Source organism: Nanorana parkeri, unplaced genomic scaffold (genome assembly GCF_000935625.1).
Source record: "Nanorana parkeri isolate BGI_ZX_2015 unplaced genomic scaffold, ASM93562v1 scaffold6, whole genome shotgun sequence".
Classification (NCBI taxonomy): domain Eukaryota; kingdom Metazoa; phylum Chordata; class Amphibia; order Anura; family Dicroglossidae; genus Nanorana; species Nanorana parkeri.
Window position 1 is genome coordinate 4991883 of NW_017306274.1, and position 14966 is coordinate 5006848.

General features: G+C 47.7%; 1 protein-coding gene across 1 annotated transcript in view; it reads right to left on the bottom strand.

Moving 5' to 3' along the window:
• Window positions 1–5191: 5191 nt before the first annotated feature.
• The window catches only part of ZNRF1 (zinc and ring finger 1), a 31828-nt gene continuing 22053 nt past the window's right edge, over window positions 5192–14966 (bottom strand). Inside the window, exons 2-5 of the mRNA XM_018553071.1 lie at window positions 12147–12242; window positions 9533–9638; window positions 6102–6191; window positions 5192–5678 (exon numbers count right to left, since the gene is read on the bottom strand). Coding sequence (XP_018408573.1) covers window positions 6134–6191; window positions 9533–9638; window positions 12147–12242 — 260 coding nt within the window. The 3' untranslated portion in view covers window positions 5192–5678; window positions 6102–6133. The remainder of the gene's footprint in view (window positions 5679–6101; window positions 6192–9532; window positions 9639–12146; window positions 12243–14966) is intronic.

The window sequence follows — 14966 nt, forward strand, 5'->3', positions numbered from 1 at the left end:
ATACATGAGTTAGCTGTGTGTGGGGAGGAACTGTTTGACCCTGCAAGATGGCTCCTTTCTCTGAAACGGCCTCTCGGTCTGGGAAGTAGCTGTGACCCTGGAAGACGGCCCTGCTCTTTGAACCGGCATCTCAGTCCAGGAAGTAGATGGTGACCCTGGAAGAAGGCTTTGTTCTGTGAACCAGCATCCCAGTCCAGGAAGATGGTGACCCTGGAAGATGGCTCCGTTCTCTGAACCAGCATCTCGGTCTAGGAAGTAGATGGTGACCCTGGAAGACGGCTCAGTTCTCCATCTATAAAGCCAAAGTGCGATAGAGCCAACGTGCGACACAAGCTATGGGGATGAGTGCATTCCATGCTCCCCATTAGTTCTCCTTTAAAAAAGGTATGTAGCACTTTGGGGAATACATACACTATGAAAGCAATGACGTATGGCCCCCTGCAGACCCCTCCTGCCAGCGGTGACATCAGTCCCGGAGAGACGGCACACAGGAAGCGAACGCGTCCTCAGCAGAGGGGGCAGGATAGTTTAGGGCTCCATTTGCTTTGTGCCGGAGAGCAGCTTTAAACTCAATCCCGCTACAAGAGACACATGACACCATTGAAGGATTCAGAGTCACGGGATCTGCAAAGACACATTCCTTTATTTATAACAACAGATATACAACACAGTCTGCATCTCACCTCCTTCCCATTTTATAAAATTAAAAAAAAAATAATCACAAGAGGGTGAACGATGTTTGGCCTCAAAGCTTTGTTAGGTCAACAAAAAGGGTCATTCCAGCAGTTTTGGGGCAACAAAAGATCTCAAAGACAGTGCAAACTCTTGCCGTGGAAGAATCAGCTAACATGTAAAATGCATTAAAAAAAAAAAAGTGAGTCCACGTGGGTGATGTGCTTCGATGAGGGCAAAAGAAGCAATGAAGTAAATTGCAGCATTGTGATGGTGTGCGAGACCCCAACATTCTACATTGAAACATATGAAAGCTTTTAAATATAACTTAAATTACAAACTAGCCTTTTTTGGATTAAAAAAAAGGTGAATGAATGATACATTGGCACTGGCTTCTCAGCTATCCCCCAACCTCCCCAAGATGACAATTCCTTAAAGAAAGCAAAAAAAAAAACTTGCACTATATGAACTCACCACTAGGTGGCGATGAACAGTTACAGCCTATTCTACAGCGGCAGCATGGTCTGCACAGAGTCGAATATACACAGCAGGGGCTAGCAGCTGGATGCTGATTGAGAACTACAAATGCCAGCATGCTCTGCCAGCCTGCATAGTTCATCCCCCTACAGAGCCAGAGGCTGCCTTATACAGCATCACACAAGTGAGGAAGATATGGAATACGAAAAAGGATATTTGTTAAATATCTAAGGTCGGGTAGGTATTTATTGAGCAACTGCACTCAAGACGGGTCATGTCACATGGACAGAGCCACAGCCTGTTGTCCAATCGGAACACAGTATGTCCATGTCCACATGGCTGCAACCCTGCACAAAGAGAACGGGCCGGGGTTCAAACTGGCAACCCTGCCGCTCGTATCTATAAATAAGGCGATAAATGATCAATACGACATCTGGATAACCAATCACAGGTTTGACTTTGGCACCAAGTTTGGTCTGATTGGGATTTGAAGCAAGCAACTAAACACGCAGTGTAAACGTGAACATAGAACCCTGTTGGTGTATGGTCAGCTTTATGCACATCAACTGGGTGATGACGTTTCATTGTCCAACGATCAAGCAGCTACAAAGCTGAAACACTGGGGTCATCTTTCTGGCTATGCAAATGTCTGAATCACAAGAGCAGCTGAACAGAATTACAACCCCAGTGGCAGGCAAAACGGTTTCACCTGCGTATTTAGCCATTTGTCTGGAGGTCACAAAAAAAGAAGCACGGGGTGGTAAGCATAACCATAATTAGAGAACGGATTCCAATTGAAGAAATGTGAAAATTTTAAGGGCGACATCAGACAAGTATTTAGAGAACACGGCATGGCCCGCTTTCCCCTGGTATGGCCCAATGTGAAGGGGGTGCAAAGGGAATGTGGGACACAGAAATCCCCCCCTCCCCCCCCTCTACTGCATACAGCATCCCACTCTCCCCCCACCAGCTTGTATGACATGGGAAGACCAATCCACGGTGACACGGAGCCCATACACTTCTGGTAGGACGTGTCAGCATTGGGACAAATGTCTCCATTGCAGCGCACAGAGATCACATAGAAACCTCCAGAATGATTCTCCCCCAGAAGGTTTATGTTCGAGTGTGCTCAGCGGAGATCCTTGCACACATTAAACAGCAGAAGCTGTCCTGTGCATCTGGTTGCCGTCTTAAGGTTAGCGGCATCCAACCAAACGTTCAGCGTCACCATCAAGCTTGGCCTAAAGCGATCCCTTTAAATTTTGGGTGGGGACAGGTTTGAAATGGTCATTGCTGTCAAAATGTAATGCTTGTCCTAGGACAGCAACACTCCAGTTACTGGGACAGGAAGGGTTTCCCCCAATGAGGTCACAGGTAGAAAAACAAACCTGACTGGGGTAATGACCCCTTGCCAACTCTATAAAACAGTTTGTACCCCTCTCCCCCCCTGGAACGGGACGATACAGAGCAACCCGAAAACCCAAGCTAGAAAAGTCCTAATGACCTCTAATTTCCGGTCCTGCCACAAAAGCGTTCCTACTTTTTGGCCCTTGATGAGATGTTACCAGGACACCATAGATCCATAATCAATAGTCCATTTTTTAAAGTGATCACAAATAATGTCATTATTATGTCATGTTTGTAATGTGATCACTTCAATAAAACATTCAGAGTATTGATTACAGAGCCATAGTGTGCCAGCAATAGGTTCTTATTGAAGTCAACTCCAGACCACGGCCCATCAGCAGTGTGCCCCCCCCAACGCAGTACCAGGCGGTTCTAAAGTTCCTACTTTCAGGCCAGGCTGCATTAGCGTATCTGACCAGTCAGGGAGCCACACATGGAAGCAATCAAGTCTTTTTTAGTTTTTTGCAGTCCTGTTGCTGGAGATCAGTCACTAGTTTGACTTTGCGCTTAGCAGTAAGTGTAGGAAGTCATATTGGCATGTTCCTCTTATAAAGGCCAGTCCATTCAAAATTCATTCACTTTTGGGTAGTCTCTGGAGTTAAAGGTATTTAGGGCCCCTATATTCACCATGCAGAACATTACATGATAAACCTGCATCAGTGGCTGCCATCATGCTCTGCCGATAATATATCCCGTGACCGACACTGCTGCCAGTAACCAGTACAAAAAGGTTTTCGTTAGCCGCATAGTATCTGAACAGCCAATTTATTTCAGTTTTTTAGCTGTTCCTAAGGAGTGTGACACATGACTTCCTCTACAGCTAAATTCACAGATGTGACCGGGTCCCTAAATTATTTCTCTGACTCCAACTAGAGTTCCCAGCCCTGCACAGCAGCCATTATGAAGGGGTTCCCCAATCAGCTTTATATCAATTTACCATTAACAGGATAAACCGAGCCAAGAACTGGCTGGGAGATCTAGCTAATAAACCAGGAGTAGCCAAACTTTGGCCTTCCAGCTGCGCTGAAACTACAATTCCCAACATGGATCTGCCTCTGGATGTCATGGCTGTGGCTGTCCGAGTGCAATGCCTTATGGCAGTTGGAAGACCAAAGTTTGGCTATTCCCGCACTAGGCTTTACCTAAAATTGCTCATGGGTGGACTCTCCTTTCCAGGTTTAACACCCCTCCTTAGAACCATCAGCTCAGACTAGAAAGGGTTTGCTGTCCCCAGCAAAGAACGCAATTTCTTGAATGGATTTGGCTTGTTAAAGAGACCCTGTCCGATCTCTAAACAAATCTAAAGACCAGACCTCTGCTAGAGAAAGGCACTTCTACTCAACCTCTCCTTTGTTCCAAGCTCCATAAGGCTTGTCACTGGAGCGTGTCAGATGCTTTCATCCTACACTGTGGTTCCTTCCTCCAACCCCTACAGAACGTGGTATGGGTCAGAGCAAAGAACCAGCACATGGGAGGACCTAGGTGCCCAACATTAGCAGAAGGGTCGCTGAAGAGTCTTATGGAGGCTTCATCACAGGAGGCTGCCAAAGGAAGTTGGTCTAGTACAGGGAAAGGCAAACTCCGGCTGGCCCTCCAGATATGGTGCACCTAGAAATCCAATCATACATCAGCCTCTGGGAGTCATGCCTGTGGCTGTCCAAGTCTTGCAATGCCTAATGGGATTTGTGGTTACACTAGAGCTGGAGGCCTGCTGTTTGCCAACCTGGTATAGTAACATTTCTATTGCAGGGATCTTGTCTTTCCATACGTTTAAAGACTTAACATGGTCTCCAAGTTGTAAGTCAGAAGCAAAGTGATCCTTAAAGTCATAAAGAGCTCAGTGGTATGAAGGCCATGGGTTCAAACAATGGTCTGACGTCATCCTTAAAAGCCATGTCCTTGTTATCGCCAAGTTTATTGCATCACCAGCAACTCTGTGCCGCCTTCAGCAGCTCAAAAGGTTCTCCAAGTTGTGGAACAAAATGGAAGCCGAGCAGCGAACACCTTTGACAGATGGGCTCAGCTGCAGCGGCAGGGACCAGCGATGTGTAAAAGGAAGAGTCCCCTAAGATCCAGCACCTAAAGATGTACTAATATATTACTGCGATATATACAAAATAACACTAAAGTGGTCACCTCGAGGAGGGAGAGACCAAAGGGATCAAGAAAGAACTAGGAGGGCGGGAACAGATTGTAAACACTGACAGATCCCTCGAAATGTGTCCGACACTATCCAGCAGAAATAATTTATTTATCCTATCTATAATATACAGGAAAAGGACCGGGATGTTGGCAAATTACGAGCCCGTCTAAGTAAAACACTCTTACCCCCCCCAACCCTGTATCCTTATCCTCTTTACTTTAAAATACGCTTTCGCCTGACCCTCCTCAGCTCCGCAACTAAGTTATGTGCAAAAAAATCTCATTTCGGCTGGAGACGAGATGGTTTCAAGTCAGGCTCCCTTCCCCCCACCCAACCACAATAACAGGTCAGTGCCTGCCTCCTACAGACCTCTGGGAAGCACTGGGAAAGGACCCTGGTTTAGAAGAAACACCGCTTACAGTTCGCCGATAAAAGTCTATCCACAAGCACACATCAAGGTGCGCGCAGTCCTCCGACCCCAGGCCATTGCAACGGAAACTGCGCGTGTGCAGGGTCTCCGCGCCCTTAGAAACTCAAAAAACGTTCAGTGCAAATTGCCAAGGAGATAAAAAGTACAAGTGTTGGTCATGGCGTCACATTACACAATGCATTCCGCTGCGTCCGATAGCAGTGCAAAGGCTAAATGTGGGCGGTCCTCATACCGCACGGGCCCAATCCCTCGTAAAAGACGTTGAGACCTCTTGGCGTTGTCCACCTTGGGGTGGACAATATCGGGCCTGCGCAAAGATGTGCCCATGTTGGCTTCTTCCCCCCCTCGATGTTAGCTCCTGGGCAGGACTTAAAAGATGATGGGAAGAGGCTTCAGTTTGGCTTTTTGCGATTCCCTGGAGCTCCGTGTCCGGATTACGGGAGGAACGCATGAAAGAGGGGACGTGTGTGTGTGTGAAGCAGTTTAGACACCCCGGAGAGGACGCGGAGTGCGAACTCTGTGATCCTAAAACCGGCGAGACCCAGTACTCTGCAAAACAAAAACCAGAATCAGAGCCTTGGACAAATGGCATTGCTAGTCACAGGAGCAACAAATCAGAAAAACTATAAAAAAAAATGAGAAATGATGGGTTCACTTAAATCTTTCGCTAGAACACCGGCTTCACAGGCAATCAGGAAGCTGGGCGACAGGTCATGATCCGCCGCCCCAACTTCCTGATAATCGGGGCACAAGGCACCGGCAAGTACTGGAAAAAAATAAATATATCAGTACTCGAAAAACCGGTATCTGTGCGCCCCTACCCTCAGTACAGGTTGCAGTAAAGGCTGCTATTTTACGGAGGTTCTGTAGCCGGTGGAAGCCTACGAGCTCTTACACCAGCCCTTATGGCAAAGTTAACTTTGGCCCAGTTACAATGGCTTGTGCAGTGCAGGGAGGGGGCAACGTACTCACCTTACAATAAAGCCAGAAAGAGTGGCCGCCAGTCAATCAGAAGGATGCTCCGGACAACACCTGTTCACCTCAAACCAGGAATCTATACAGCTAGAAGAGAGAACAGAGGCATTAGACCAGAGGCACACCTGCAGGATCTTACAGATACAGGAGAGATGAGGTGACCCCATGAAAATTCACAGTATTCCCCCCCGGAATACAATTTGGATTTAAGTGTCGGGGGTGGTGTAGTGATGGTGTCAGAGCAGAAGTGGGTAGAGGAGACTGTGCTGCAGAGGGGAGCGTGACCCACCCTCTGTAGGCTCTGCATCTCCCGGCCTGGCTCTAAGCAGCCTATGCTCTAACTGGCGTACCGTTCTGCCCTGTGACATCACTGGTTGCCAGGAGCTGGACGCCGGCCAGGGTGTCCCAGGTTGCTGAGATGGGTATGGCTCTGCAGCTCCCAGCCCCGTTCTTAGCAAACTGGGATGCACAGCAGTGTGCCTTCCGCCCCCTTTCCGGCCAAACATTGTGTTGCAGAGCAGCCATGCCACTCCGCTGAGACAACCTAAGGCTAACTCATTAAGGCAGGGGTAGCCAAACTCCGGCCCTCCAGCTGTGGTGAAACCACAAATCCCATGATGCATCTCTCTCCGGATGTCATGCCTGCGGCTGTGAGAATCTTGCAATGCCTCATGGGATTTGTAGTTCCACCACAGCTGGAGTGCCAGAGTTTGGCTACCATTGCATTAAAGGCACGCCCCTGGGCATGACTCCTAGAGGCAAATGCTTGATTGAATTTGTAGTTTTACCACAGCTGGATGGCAGTAGTTTTCCTCCTGTTGTAGAGCAGAGCAGGGGTAGGTAACCTCATCACTCAAGCTGTGGTTACCACAAGTCCCATAAGGCATTGCAAGACTGACTGCCACGGTCATGACCTCACAGGCATAGTGGGATTTGCACTTTCACCACATCTGGAGTAATAAAGTTGCCTATCCAGTGTCATATGATTGACCGCTCGGAGTCTGCTGACATCACATCCAAGATGGCAGCTCCCAGCAGCAGTCTCAGGGCCTTCAGAGGTCTACAAGGGGGTCTTTTATGGATAAACATGCAATATAATACATCAATGCACATATCATCTTATAAGAAGATGTTTGTTGAAGTGAACGGTCTGGTGACAAATTCTCTTTAAAAGAACTTTTACATGAAGCAGTCAGACGGAAGTGGCTCAGCACAGGAGGAGTTAACGAGCTGCCCAGCGAGGCGGATTACTTGTCAGTAATTACCCCCAGGCTGGGCCCTGACAGGAGATGGCTTCCAGCAGTCAGGTTACTACAGTAACGACCGGGCGAACCGAGCCGGGATGCACGCCAAGTAACCAGGACAACTAGACACAGACGATGCACCCGGCACAACGGTGAGAGCGCCACTGACTAATGGCAGCCAAATGCCAGAGGAAACGAATGAGATAAAGATAGGAACTAATGAGAACACGCGTTCGTTTATCCCCTTCACCCACCTGAAGGACGGCATATCCAAATATTATCTCTCACTATATATTATTTCCTAAAGGCCGTCAAATACAACCAGACAAACCTCACAGCTTTCCTCTTCTTCCCATTTCCTTAAAGTGGACCTTGCAGAGCAAAGTCTGCCTCCAACATAAAAAGCTTTAATAAGCCATCTGCATACAAACCATTCGCCCAAAATAAATACCGAACAGGATGCACCATGCCTCCTAACAGAGCTGGGAGCTCCAAATCCTGCCAGAATGCTCTGGGGGTGGGGTGGTTGGGGTTAACCGTGCTGCTAACAAATGGCTTTTTAAAGCCATTTTTGATTGGGGCTTGGGAAAGAAGAAAAAAAAAAAAACAGACCTTTTGCTTACTGTGGAAGCTTTAATACACTGGAATCCCATGTATGAAAAAAACTGGGTGCAGAGAAGGCCCTGGTTCAAGCACAGCCCAAAGAGCACAAGGCTTGTCCAAACACCCCGAGAGGGAGGTTGCACAGTACACAACTATGCGACTAAAGGATGCACCAATATGAAAAGCCGACAGAATAAGGCTACAGTGGATTATACCGGACTCCAAAATCTGAATGGACTTCCTGACTTCCTTAAGAGACATTACAGTATTTGGAAGATGCGGGATGAGTCTACCATGAGTATCTATTAGTGAGATTTTTGAGCTGAGTTGCCAGGTCTATGTCCCCATGAGGAGCTCCCACCATCCCTGTGCAGAGTTCCTGGGTCTGTACACATTATAAGGAGTTCCCACCATTCCAATGCCGAGTTCCCGGGTCTGTACATCTGTTGTATCCCTTATGAGGAGCTCCCACTATCCCTGTGCTGAGTTCCCGGGTCTGTACACCTGCTGTGCCTATTCGAGAAGCTCCCACCATCCCTGTGCTTAGTTTCTGGGTATGTACACCTGCTGTGCCTATTATGAGGGGCTCCCACCATCTCTGTACACTTGCTGTGCCCATTACGAGAAGCTCCCACCATCTCTGTGCTGAGTTTCTGGGTCTGTACACCCGCTGTGCCCATTATGAGAAGCTCCCACCATCCCTGTGCTGAGCTCCCGGGTCTGTACACCTGCTGTACCCATTACGAGAAGCTCCCACCATCCCGGTGCTGAGCTCCCGGGTCTGTACACCTGCTGTACCCATTACGAGAAGCTCCCACCATCCCGGTGCTGAGTTCCCGGGTCTGTACACCCGCTGTGCCCATTATGAGGAGCTCCCACCATCCCTGTGCTGAGTTCCTGAGTCTGCACACCTGCTGTGCCCATTATGAGGAGCTCCCACCATCCCTGTGCTGAGTTCCTGGGTCTGTACACCTGCTGTGCCTATTAAGAAGGGTACCTGCCATTCCTGTGCCAAGATCCCCGGTCTGTAGACCTGCTGTGCCCATTATGAAAGGCTCCCAGACGCAGCTCAGAGGTCTTCAGGGGGGGCTCCCGCATCACATTTTTGCTAGGGGGCCCTCTTGATCTGCAGTTATTATTATACAGGATTTATATAGCACCAGCAGTTTGTGCGGCGCTTTACAATTTAAGGAAGACATTACAATTACAATTCAAGACAAGATGGTAAGGAGGGCCCTGCCACTGAGGGCTTACAATCTAAGGGAGGGGCCAGTGATACATGAGGAGGTAGCTGTGTGGGCGGATGAATTGTTTGAACACGTGATGGTTGAGTGGTCAGGTTGAGGTGGGATAGGCTTCCCTGAAGAGATGAGTCTTATGGGATTGCCTAAAGGCAGTCAGAGCGTGAGATAGACAGGTTGGGGTAAAAAGTTCCAAAGAATGGGGGAGACTCTAGAGAAGTCACACCCCTGGCTGGAGTTCCACGTTTATTGGAACCAATGTAGATGCATGCACACTCCAAAACCGGAGCTGCAATCGGAAGACACGCTTGGATCAGCACCGACAGACCGGATTCGTTACCTTTTGTGGTAAATGCACAGACAGGGCAGTCTGGCTATCGTGTCCCCTTGTGAGAGGTCCTCCAGGCAGATGACACACTCGCCTGCGTCCCTCGTCAGCACGTCGTCTGCAGAGAGAGAGAGGGGGGGGGGGGGGCCACAGGGGGGGGGCACAAGTCAAAAGTGTCCTAATAAGCAATCTGTTTTGTTATTGCACCATGCAACATACAGCCAGGTACTTTGTATTTAAGTAAAGACATGGAAATTAAATCACTTAAAAAAACCAAACAAAAAAAACAAAAACAAACCAATATTTTTTTTTTTATTATACAATATTTTCATCCAACAAAAAACACAGAAAAAAAGAAAAGAAAAAACAAACATTGAAATCACATATTTGATGATAACACTGCTAGCATGCTTCCTGAGCAAAATAAAAAACAAAACATTTTGTACATGTCTGAAATAGATGAACGATGACCATGTCTACAAAATGCTGATAGTACACCAAGTCCATTTATCTGCCAGAAATTCATATAAACATTTAAAGCTGAACTGCGAAATATTCATATAAACATTTAAAGCTGAACTGCGAAATAAGCAAATACTGAGCAGAAGCTGCTTCCTTTTAGACCGTCTCTCTCCAATTGAAACCTCAACTACAAGTGGATGGTAGGATCACCGCTCAGGCTCATTTACTTGTGCAAGTTCAGCTTGATATTAAATCTCTAAACAGGAAGTTGAGGAAATGCAAAACCAACATACAGGTGAAACTCGAATAATTAGAATATAGTGCAAAAGTTATTGCACTAAGTGCTGCAAAAGGGGCCCAAACCAAGTACTGAGTACATATGCATGCTTGTACTTTTCAGAGGTCCGATATTGTTCTATGTACAATCCTTGTTTTATTGATTGCATGTAATAATCTACTTTTTTGAGGTTGTGGATTTGGGGTTCTTGGGGTTTTCATGAGCTGTAAGCCATAATCATCACAATTATGACAAATCACGGCTTGGACTATCTTGCTTTGCATGTAATGAGTATCTCACATATTAGTTTCACCGCATAAGTTGCATTAGTGAAATAAATGAACTTTGCACGATATTCTAATTATTCGAGTTTCACCTGTATGCAATAGGTCACATGTCCAATAACTTTTATTAGTATTTAATGCAGAGCATAATAAAAAAGCATCTACAAAACCTCTAACCACCCGCCTGACAGCACATCTACAAGTGAGCATTCCTGTCCGATGAGGCAGGGCCTGACTGTGGATGGGTTACTGGGTCAGTCCGACTCCCCGAGACAGATGCAATGCCAGTGACAGCTGATCTATTTGTGGTCGTCACGCAGACAAAACCAGAATCACTGATGTACATGCAGGCCAAGTACCATGCCGAGGGGGAAGGGGGGGTTACCAAGACCCCCTTTCTACAAACTAGATGGGAGTCAAAAAAAATGCCTGGAGGTGTGAATGACTACAAGTTCCAGCATGCTTTGCTAACATTGGAGCAAGCAGCAGGAGACAGTAATTGAGTTACGGGTGGAATGTGACATTTTCTCAGACTGATCCTTTATAGGGACTCTGTCCCCAGATAATAAAATAAAGGAGAACTATGAGGCGAGTGAAAATCACTCACCTCATAGTTCTAACCGACCTGTGACAATGAGACTGTCACAGGTCGGCTCAATAGATCGAGAAGTGAGAGAACACATACCGTCGCTCGCTCACTTCTCGATCTATCCCTGTAGAGAACCCTGACCGTAACTCACGGCTCCCTGCAGGGATCCCCCTCCCCTGTACGATCGTCCAGCGCTGACTGGCGGAACGGACGGGGGCCGGTACAGCTGGCTCTGCCTCTAGATAGGGAGAGCCAGCTGTCACTCACGCAGCTGGGTGGATCCAGACAGCATTGTCAGGATCCGTTCCGGCTGCGACGTCTCACTATACTGAGCTTAGGGTGACGGGAGGACGCTAGTTTGTGTCCTCCCGTTACCCTAAGGAGAACTACGGGGAAAAGCCCTGACCCCACAGTTCTCCTTTAAAGGCCAAGTTTACTTTGCAGACCATGTTTTATGTTCTACCCAAACTTAGGATGAAAGCACAGGGGTAGACAATCTCAGCACCCCAGCGGTTTTGGAACCACAAGTCCCATGAGGCCTTGCAAAGACTAAAAACCACATACATGGACTCCCAGGGGCAGAGGCACGATGGGATGTGTAGGCTGCGGCACAGCTGAGGTTGCCTGTCCCTGGTGTAACAGAAAACATCGCCAATGATTCCGCAGGAAACAAAACTTTTAAACATCAAGAAGCCGCTTCCATTGTAAGTGATTCAATCAGCATTTAAAAAAAAAAAAAAAAAAGCTTAAAAACCTTCAGGGCTTGTTCACACCGAAAGCATGTGCGTTCCAGAGCGGTTAGCTGCTGGAACGCACCGCGATCGCTTTGAATCTTCCCCGCGCATACATTGAACATGCACATTGAATACATTTAATACAATGTACCGCCACGCCCCAAAATGCGGGGGGAAGATATACAGCGATCGCGGTGCGTTCCAGCAGCTACCGCTCTGGAACGCACACGCATTCGGTGTGAACAAGGCCTTAGACTTTAATGAATAGGTAGGTACGTACCATTATAGGACAGCCGAGGTTTACTTAGACACATAATAAAGTGCATCTCCATTTCGTCAGAGGCCACGGCCTTGGAACATATAGGGCATCGGAAGCCTGAAAAGGCAAAAGCAGACGTGTCAGTTCCAACATTCAAAACACAGACGTGTCACCGAAATAAAAATAAAGGAAATGAGTCTCATAAGACCTCACAGGGGGCCTGAGCCGTGTACAGTTTATAGCAGCAATCATAGTGGAATGTTTTGGTTCCAGGGTCGGCCTGTCACAAGTACGATCCTGTCTGCGGCACGCGGCAATACATTTAAATAAGTTTCCGCTAATGCTGACATGTCTAGTCCCGGGGGGGATTTAAGGGGGGGGGGAGATTGGACATGCAGAATCAGACATATAGGTAAAACGCAGCAACAGACCACGTGTGTTCCTGATCCACATTTCTGCTCCGCAAAAGGCGTTTCCTGCAAAAACAGGTTTATGTAAATGTCACAGGAGGCTAAGCAAATGTTTCAGGAGACTAAAATAGAAAATATTTGCATCCACAATCGTTTCTACAAGACACTCCGAGTCACATTATAGAAGTGAATGATTACTTTAAAGCAAGGGTGGGCAGACTCCGGCCCTCCAGCTGTGGTGGAACTACAAATCCCATGAGGCATTGCAAGAGTCGCACAGCCACGACTCCTAGAGACAGATGCATTGTGGGATTTGTAGTTTCATCCACAGCTGGAGGGTTGCGGTGGGTGTTCTGCAGTTCTTAGCAAAACTGGGCAGAGGTGAGAATGATGGAGAGCACAGGAAGTAAGGGGTTTTGGTCACAGAAAAGAACTGTAACGGGGTCACATACAGCCGGGTCTTTGGTCACAGAAAAGAACTGTTACGGGGTCACGTACAGCCGGGTCTTTGGTCACGGAGAGGACATGTAATGGGGTCACTTCTACAGCCATGTCTTTGGTCACGGAGAAGACATGTAATGGGGTCACATACAGCCGGGTTTTTTGTCATGAAGATATGTAACGGGGTCACTTGTACAGCCAGGTCTTTGGTCACGAACAAGACATGTAATGGGGTCACATACAGCCGGGTTTTTGGTCATGGAGAAGACATGTAACGGGGTCACTTGTACAGCAGGGTCTTTGGTCATGGAAAGGACATGTAACGCGGGGTCACTTGTACAGCCCGGTTTTTGGTCACAGAGAAGGACACCCCTCCCAGGTTACCTGGCACCCCGAGTGTTTTGCCATTTGGTCCATTATCTTGTTCAAAGGCCATTTCCGAGAAACAAATGTTCAGTCAAATATTTCCGTATACGAATACCCAAAACTGATGCTACCCGTTTCTGCCGGTGGAAAGCACTCACCACCACTCATTACCAGAAGGTGAAAATAAAAGTAAAAATTACAATATAATGGAAATAGAAAAAAAAAAACTAAAAATTTATTATGCTGCAAGAAAAAGGAAGAGACAAACCATGTCCCTATAAATTCCAGGATATGACCTGTGGCCCCTCACAGCGGGGCACCGATAACATCCCCAGCACAGACAGATGGACGACGGTGATGTCACACAGGAGGACTGGAGTGGAAAAAACAATGAGTGCATTTGGGGAATTTTTATGATCTGTTATGTGCCAAAGAAAATCCCACAACAGAGGGATGACTTAACCCCTTAGTGCCGGCCCCTGTCACACCTTCAAGGGGTTCTGGATCAGAGGTGGGCTTCCTTTGATCGCGCCGATTGGCTATAAAAGCACTCCCATGATCAGGAGTCCATCCCACTGGCTCTTGATCATGTGATCCCTATGACAGCCATTTGCAGCAATCATGTGAACTCCACCTCCCACCCCTAAAGACGTTGGGGTAATGATCAAGAAGCAGCAAAAGTAGAAGAAACAGATCCCCAGAATGAAAGAAATTGAAGCAGGGAGATCCTTGCACAGCAGGTCCTCAGGTACAGCTTCCCCTCCAGCCAGGAGAACAGCGAGCAGCACAGTAGTGACATCACCAAATCTCACTCCAAACCTGGTAAGATCAGCAATCAGAGGTGATAGTAGACCTGCACTGTGGAAGCTCTGCCCAAGAAAAGGAAAGCAGGAGACAAGGGACTATTCACCAATAAAGCTTGCAAGCTCCCTGTGGCTAAACTTTTCTCCATAAGTTTGCCAAACTGTGTGGCGGTGGCTGTCATGGCAGAGGCAGGGCTTTGCCTCCTCATGTCAGAGCTTCCCCCCTGAAGACTGGTGGGGGGGGGAATGATCATAACGCAGTAGGAGAGGTGGAGGAAGCCTAGATTCCATCTTTTATTAGCACGATTCCAACATACAACTATATACAGATTCCTGGTGTCTACAGATCACAAGTACTGGCCTAGAGCATGTCACACCACCGATTGAAGCAGTATGGCACACGTGGCCACCCCTTCACCCAAAAGCAGTGTATTCATCTCCTCTTCCACGACAACTCACAGTGCCACTGAGCAGACACAACAAGTGCTTTGAGAAGAGGTTCCAGTCTTAATTTTTGGAGTTCAGGTACACGAAGAACACCGGGATAATAACTACCCTCCTAACCCCTGAAGTGGGGCTACTCCTGCACTGCAAGGGTTAAGTAATTTTCTCTTGGGAGCTCAAACAGTTCCACTCACCCAATCCGGGCTGGCTGCTAGACCAGTGCCTTCAGCCAGTCTCCTCCTCGGCTCCAGCGATGAAATGTCCCTCTGTGTCCTACAATGTATAGGGCGTGCCATCTCAAATGGACCCTAGAGCGGTGGAGCGGAGGTGGAGACAGGCTGAAGGGACTGGTCTAGCAGCCAGCCAGGATTGTGATT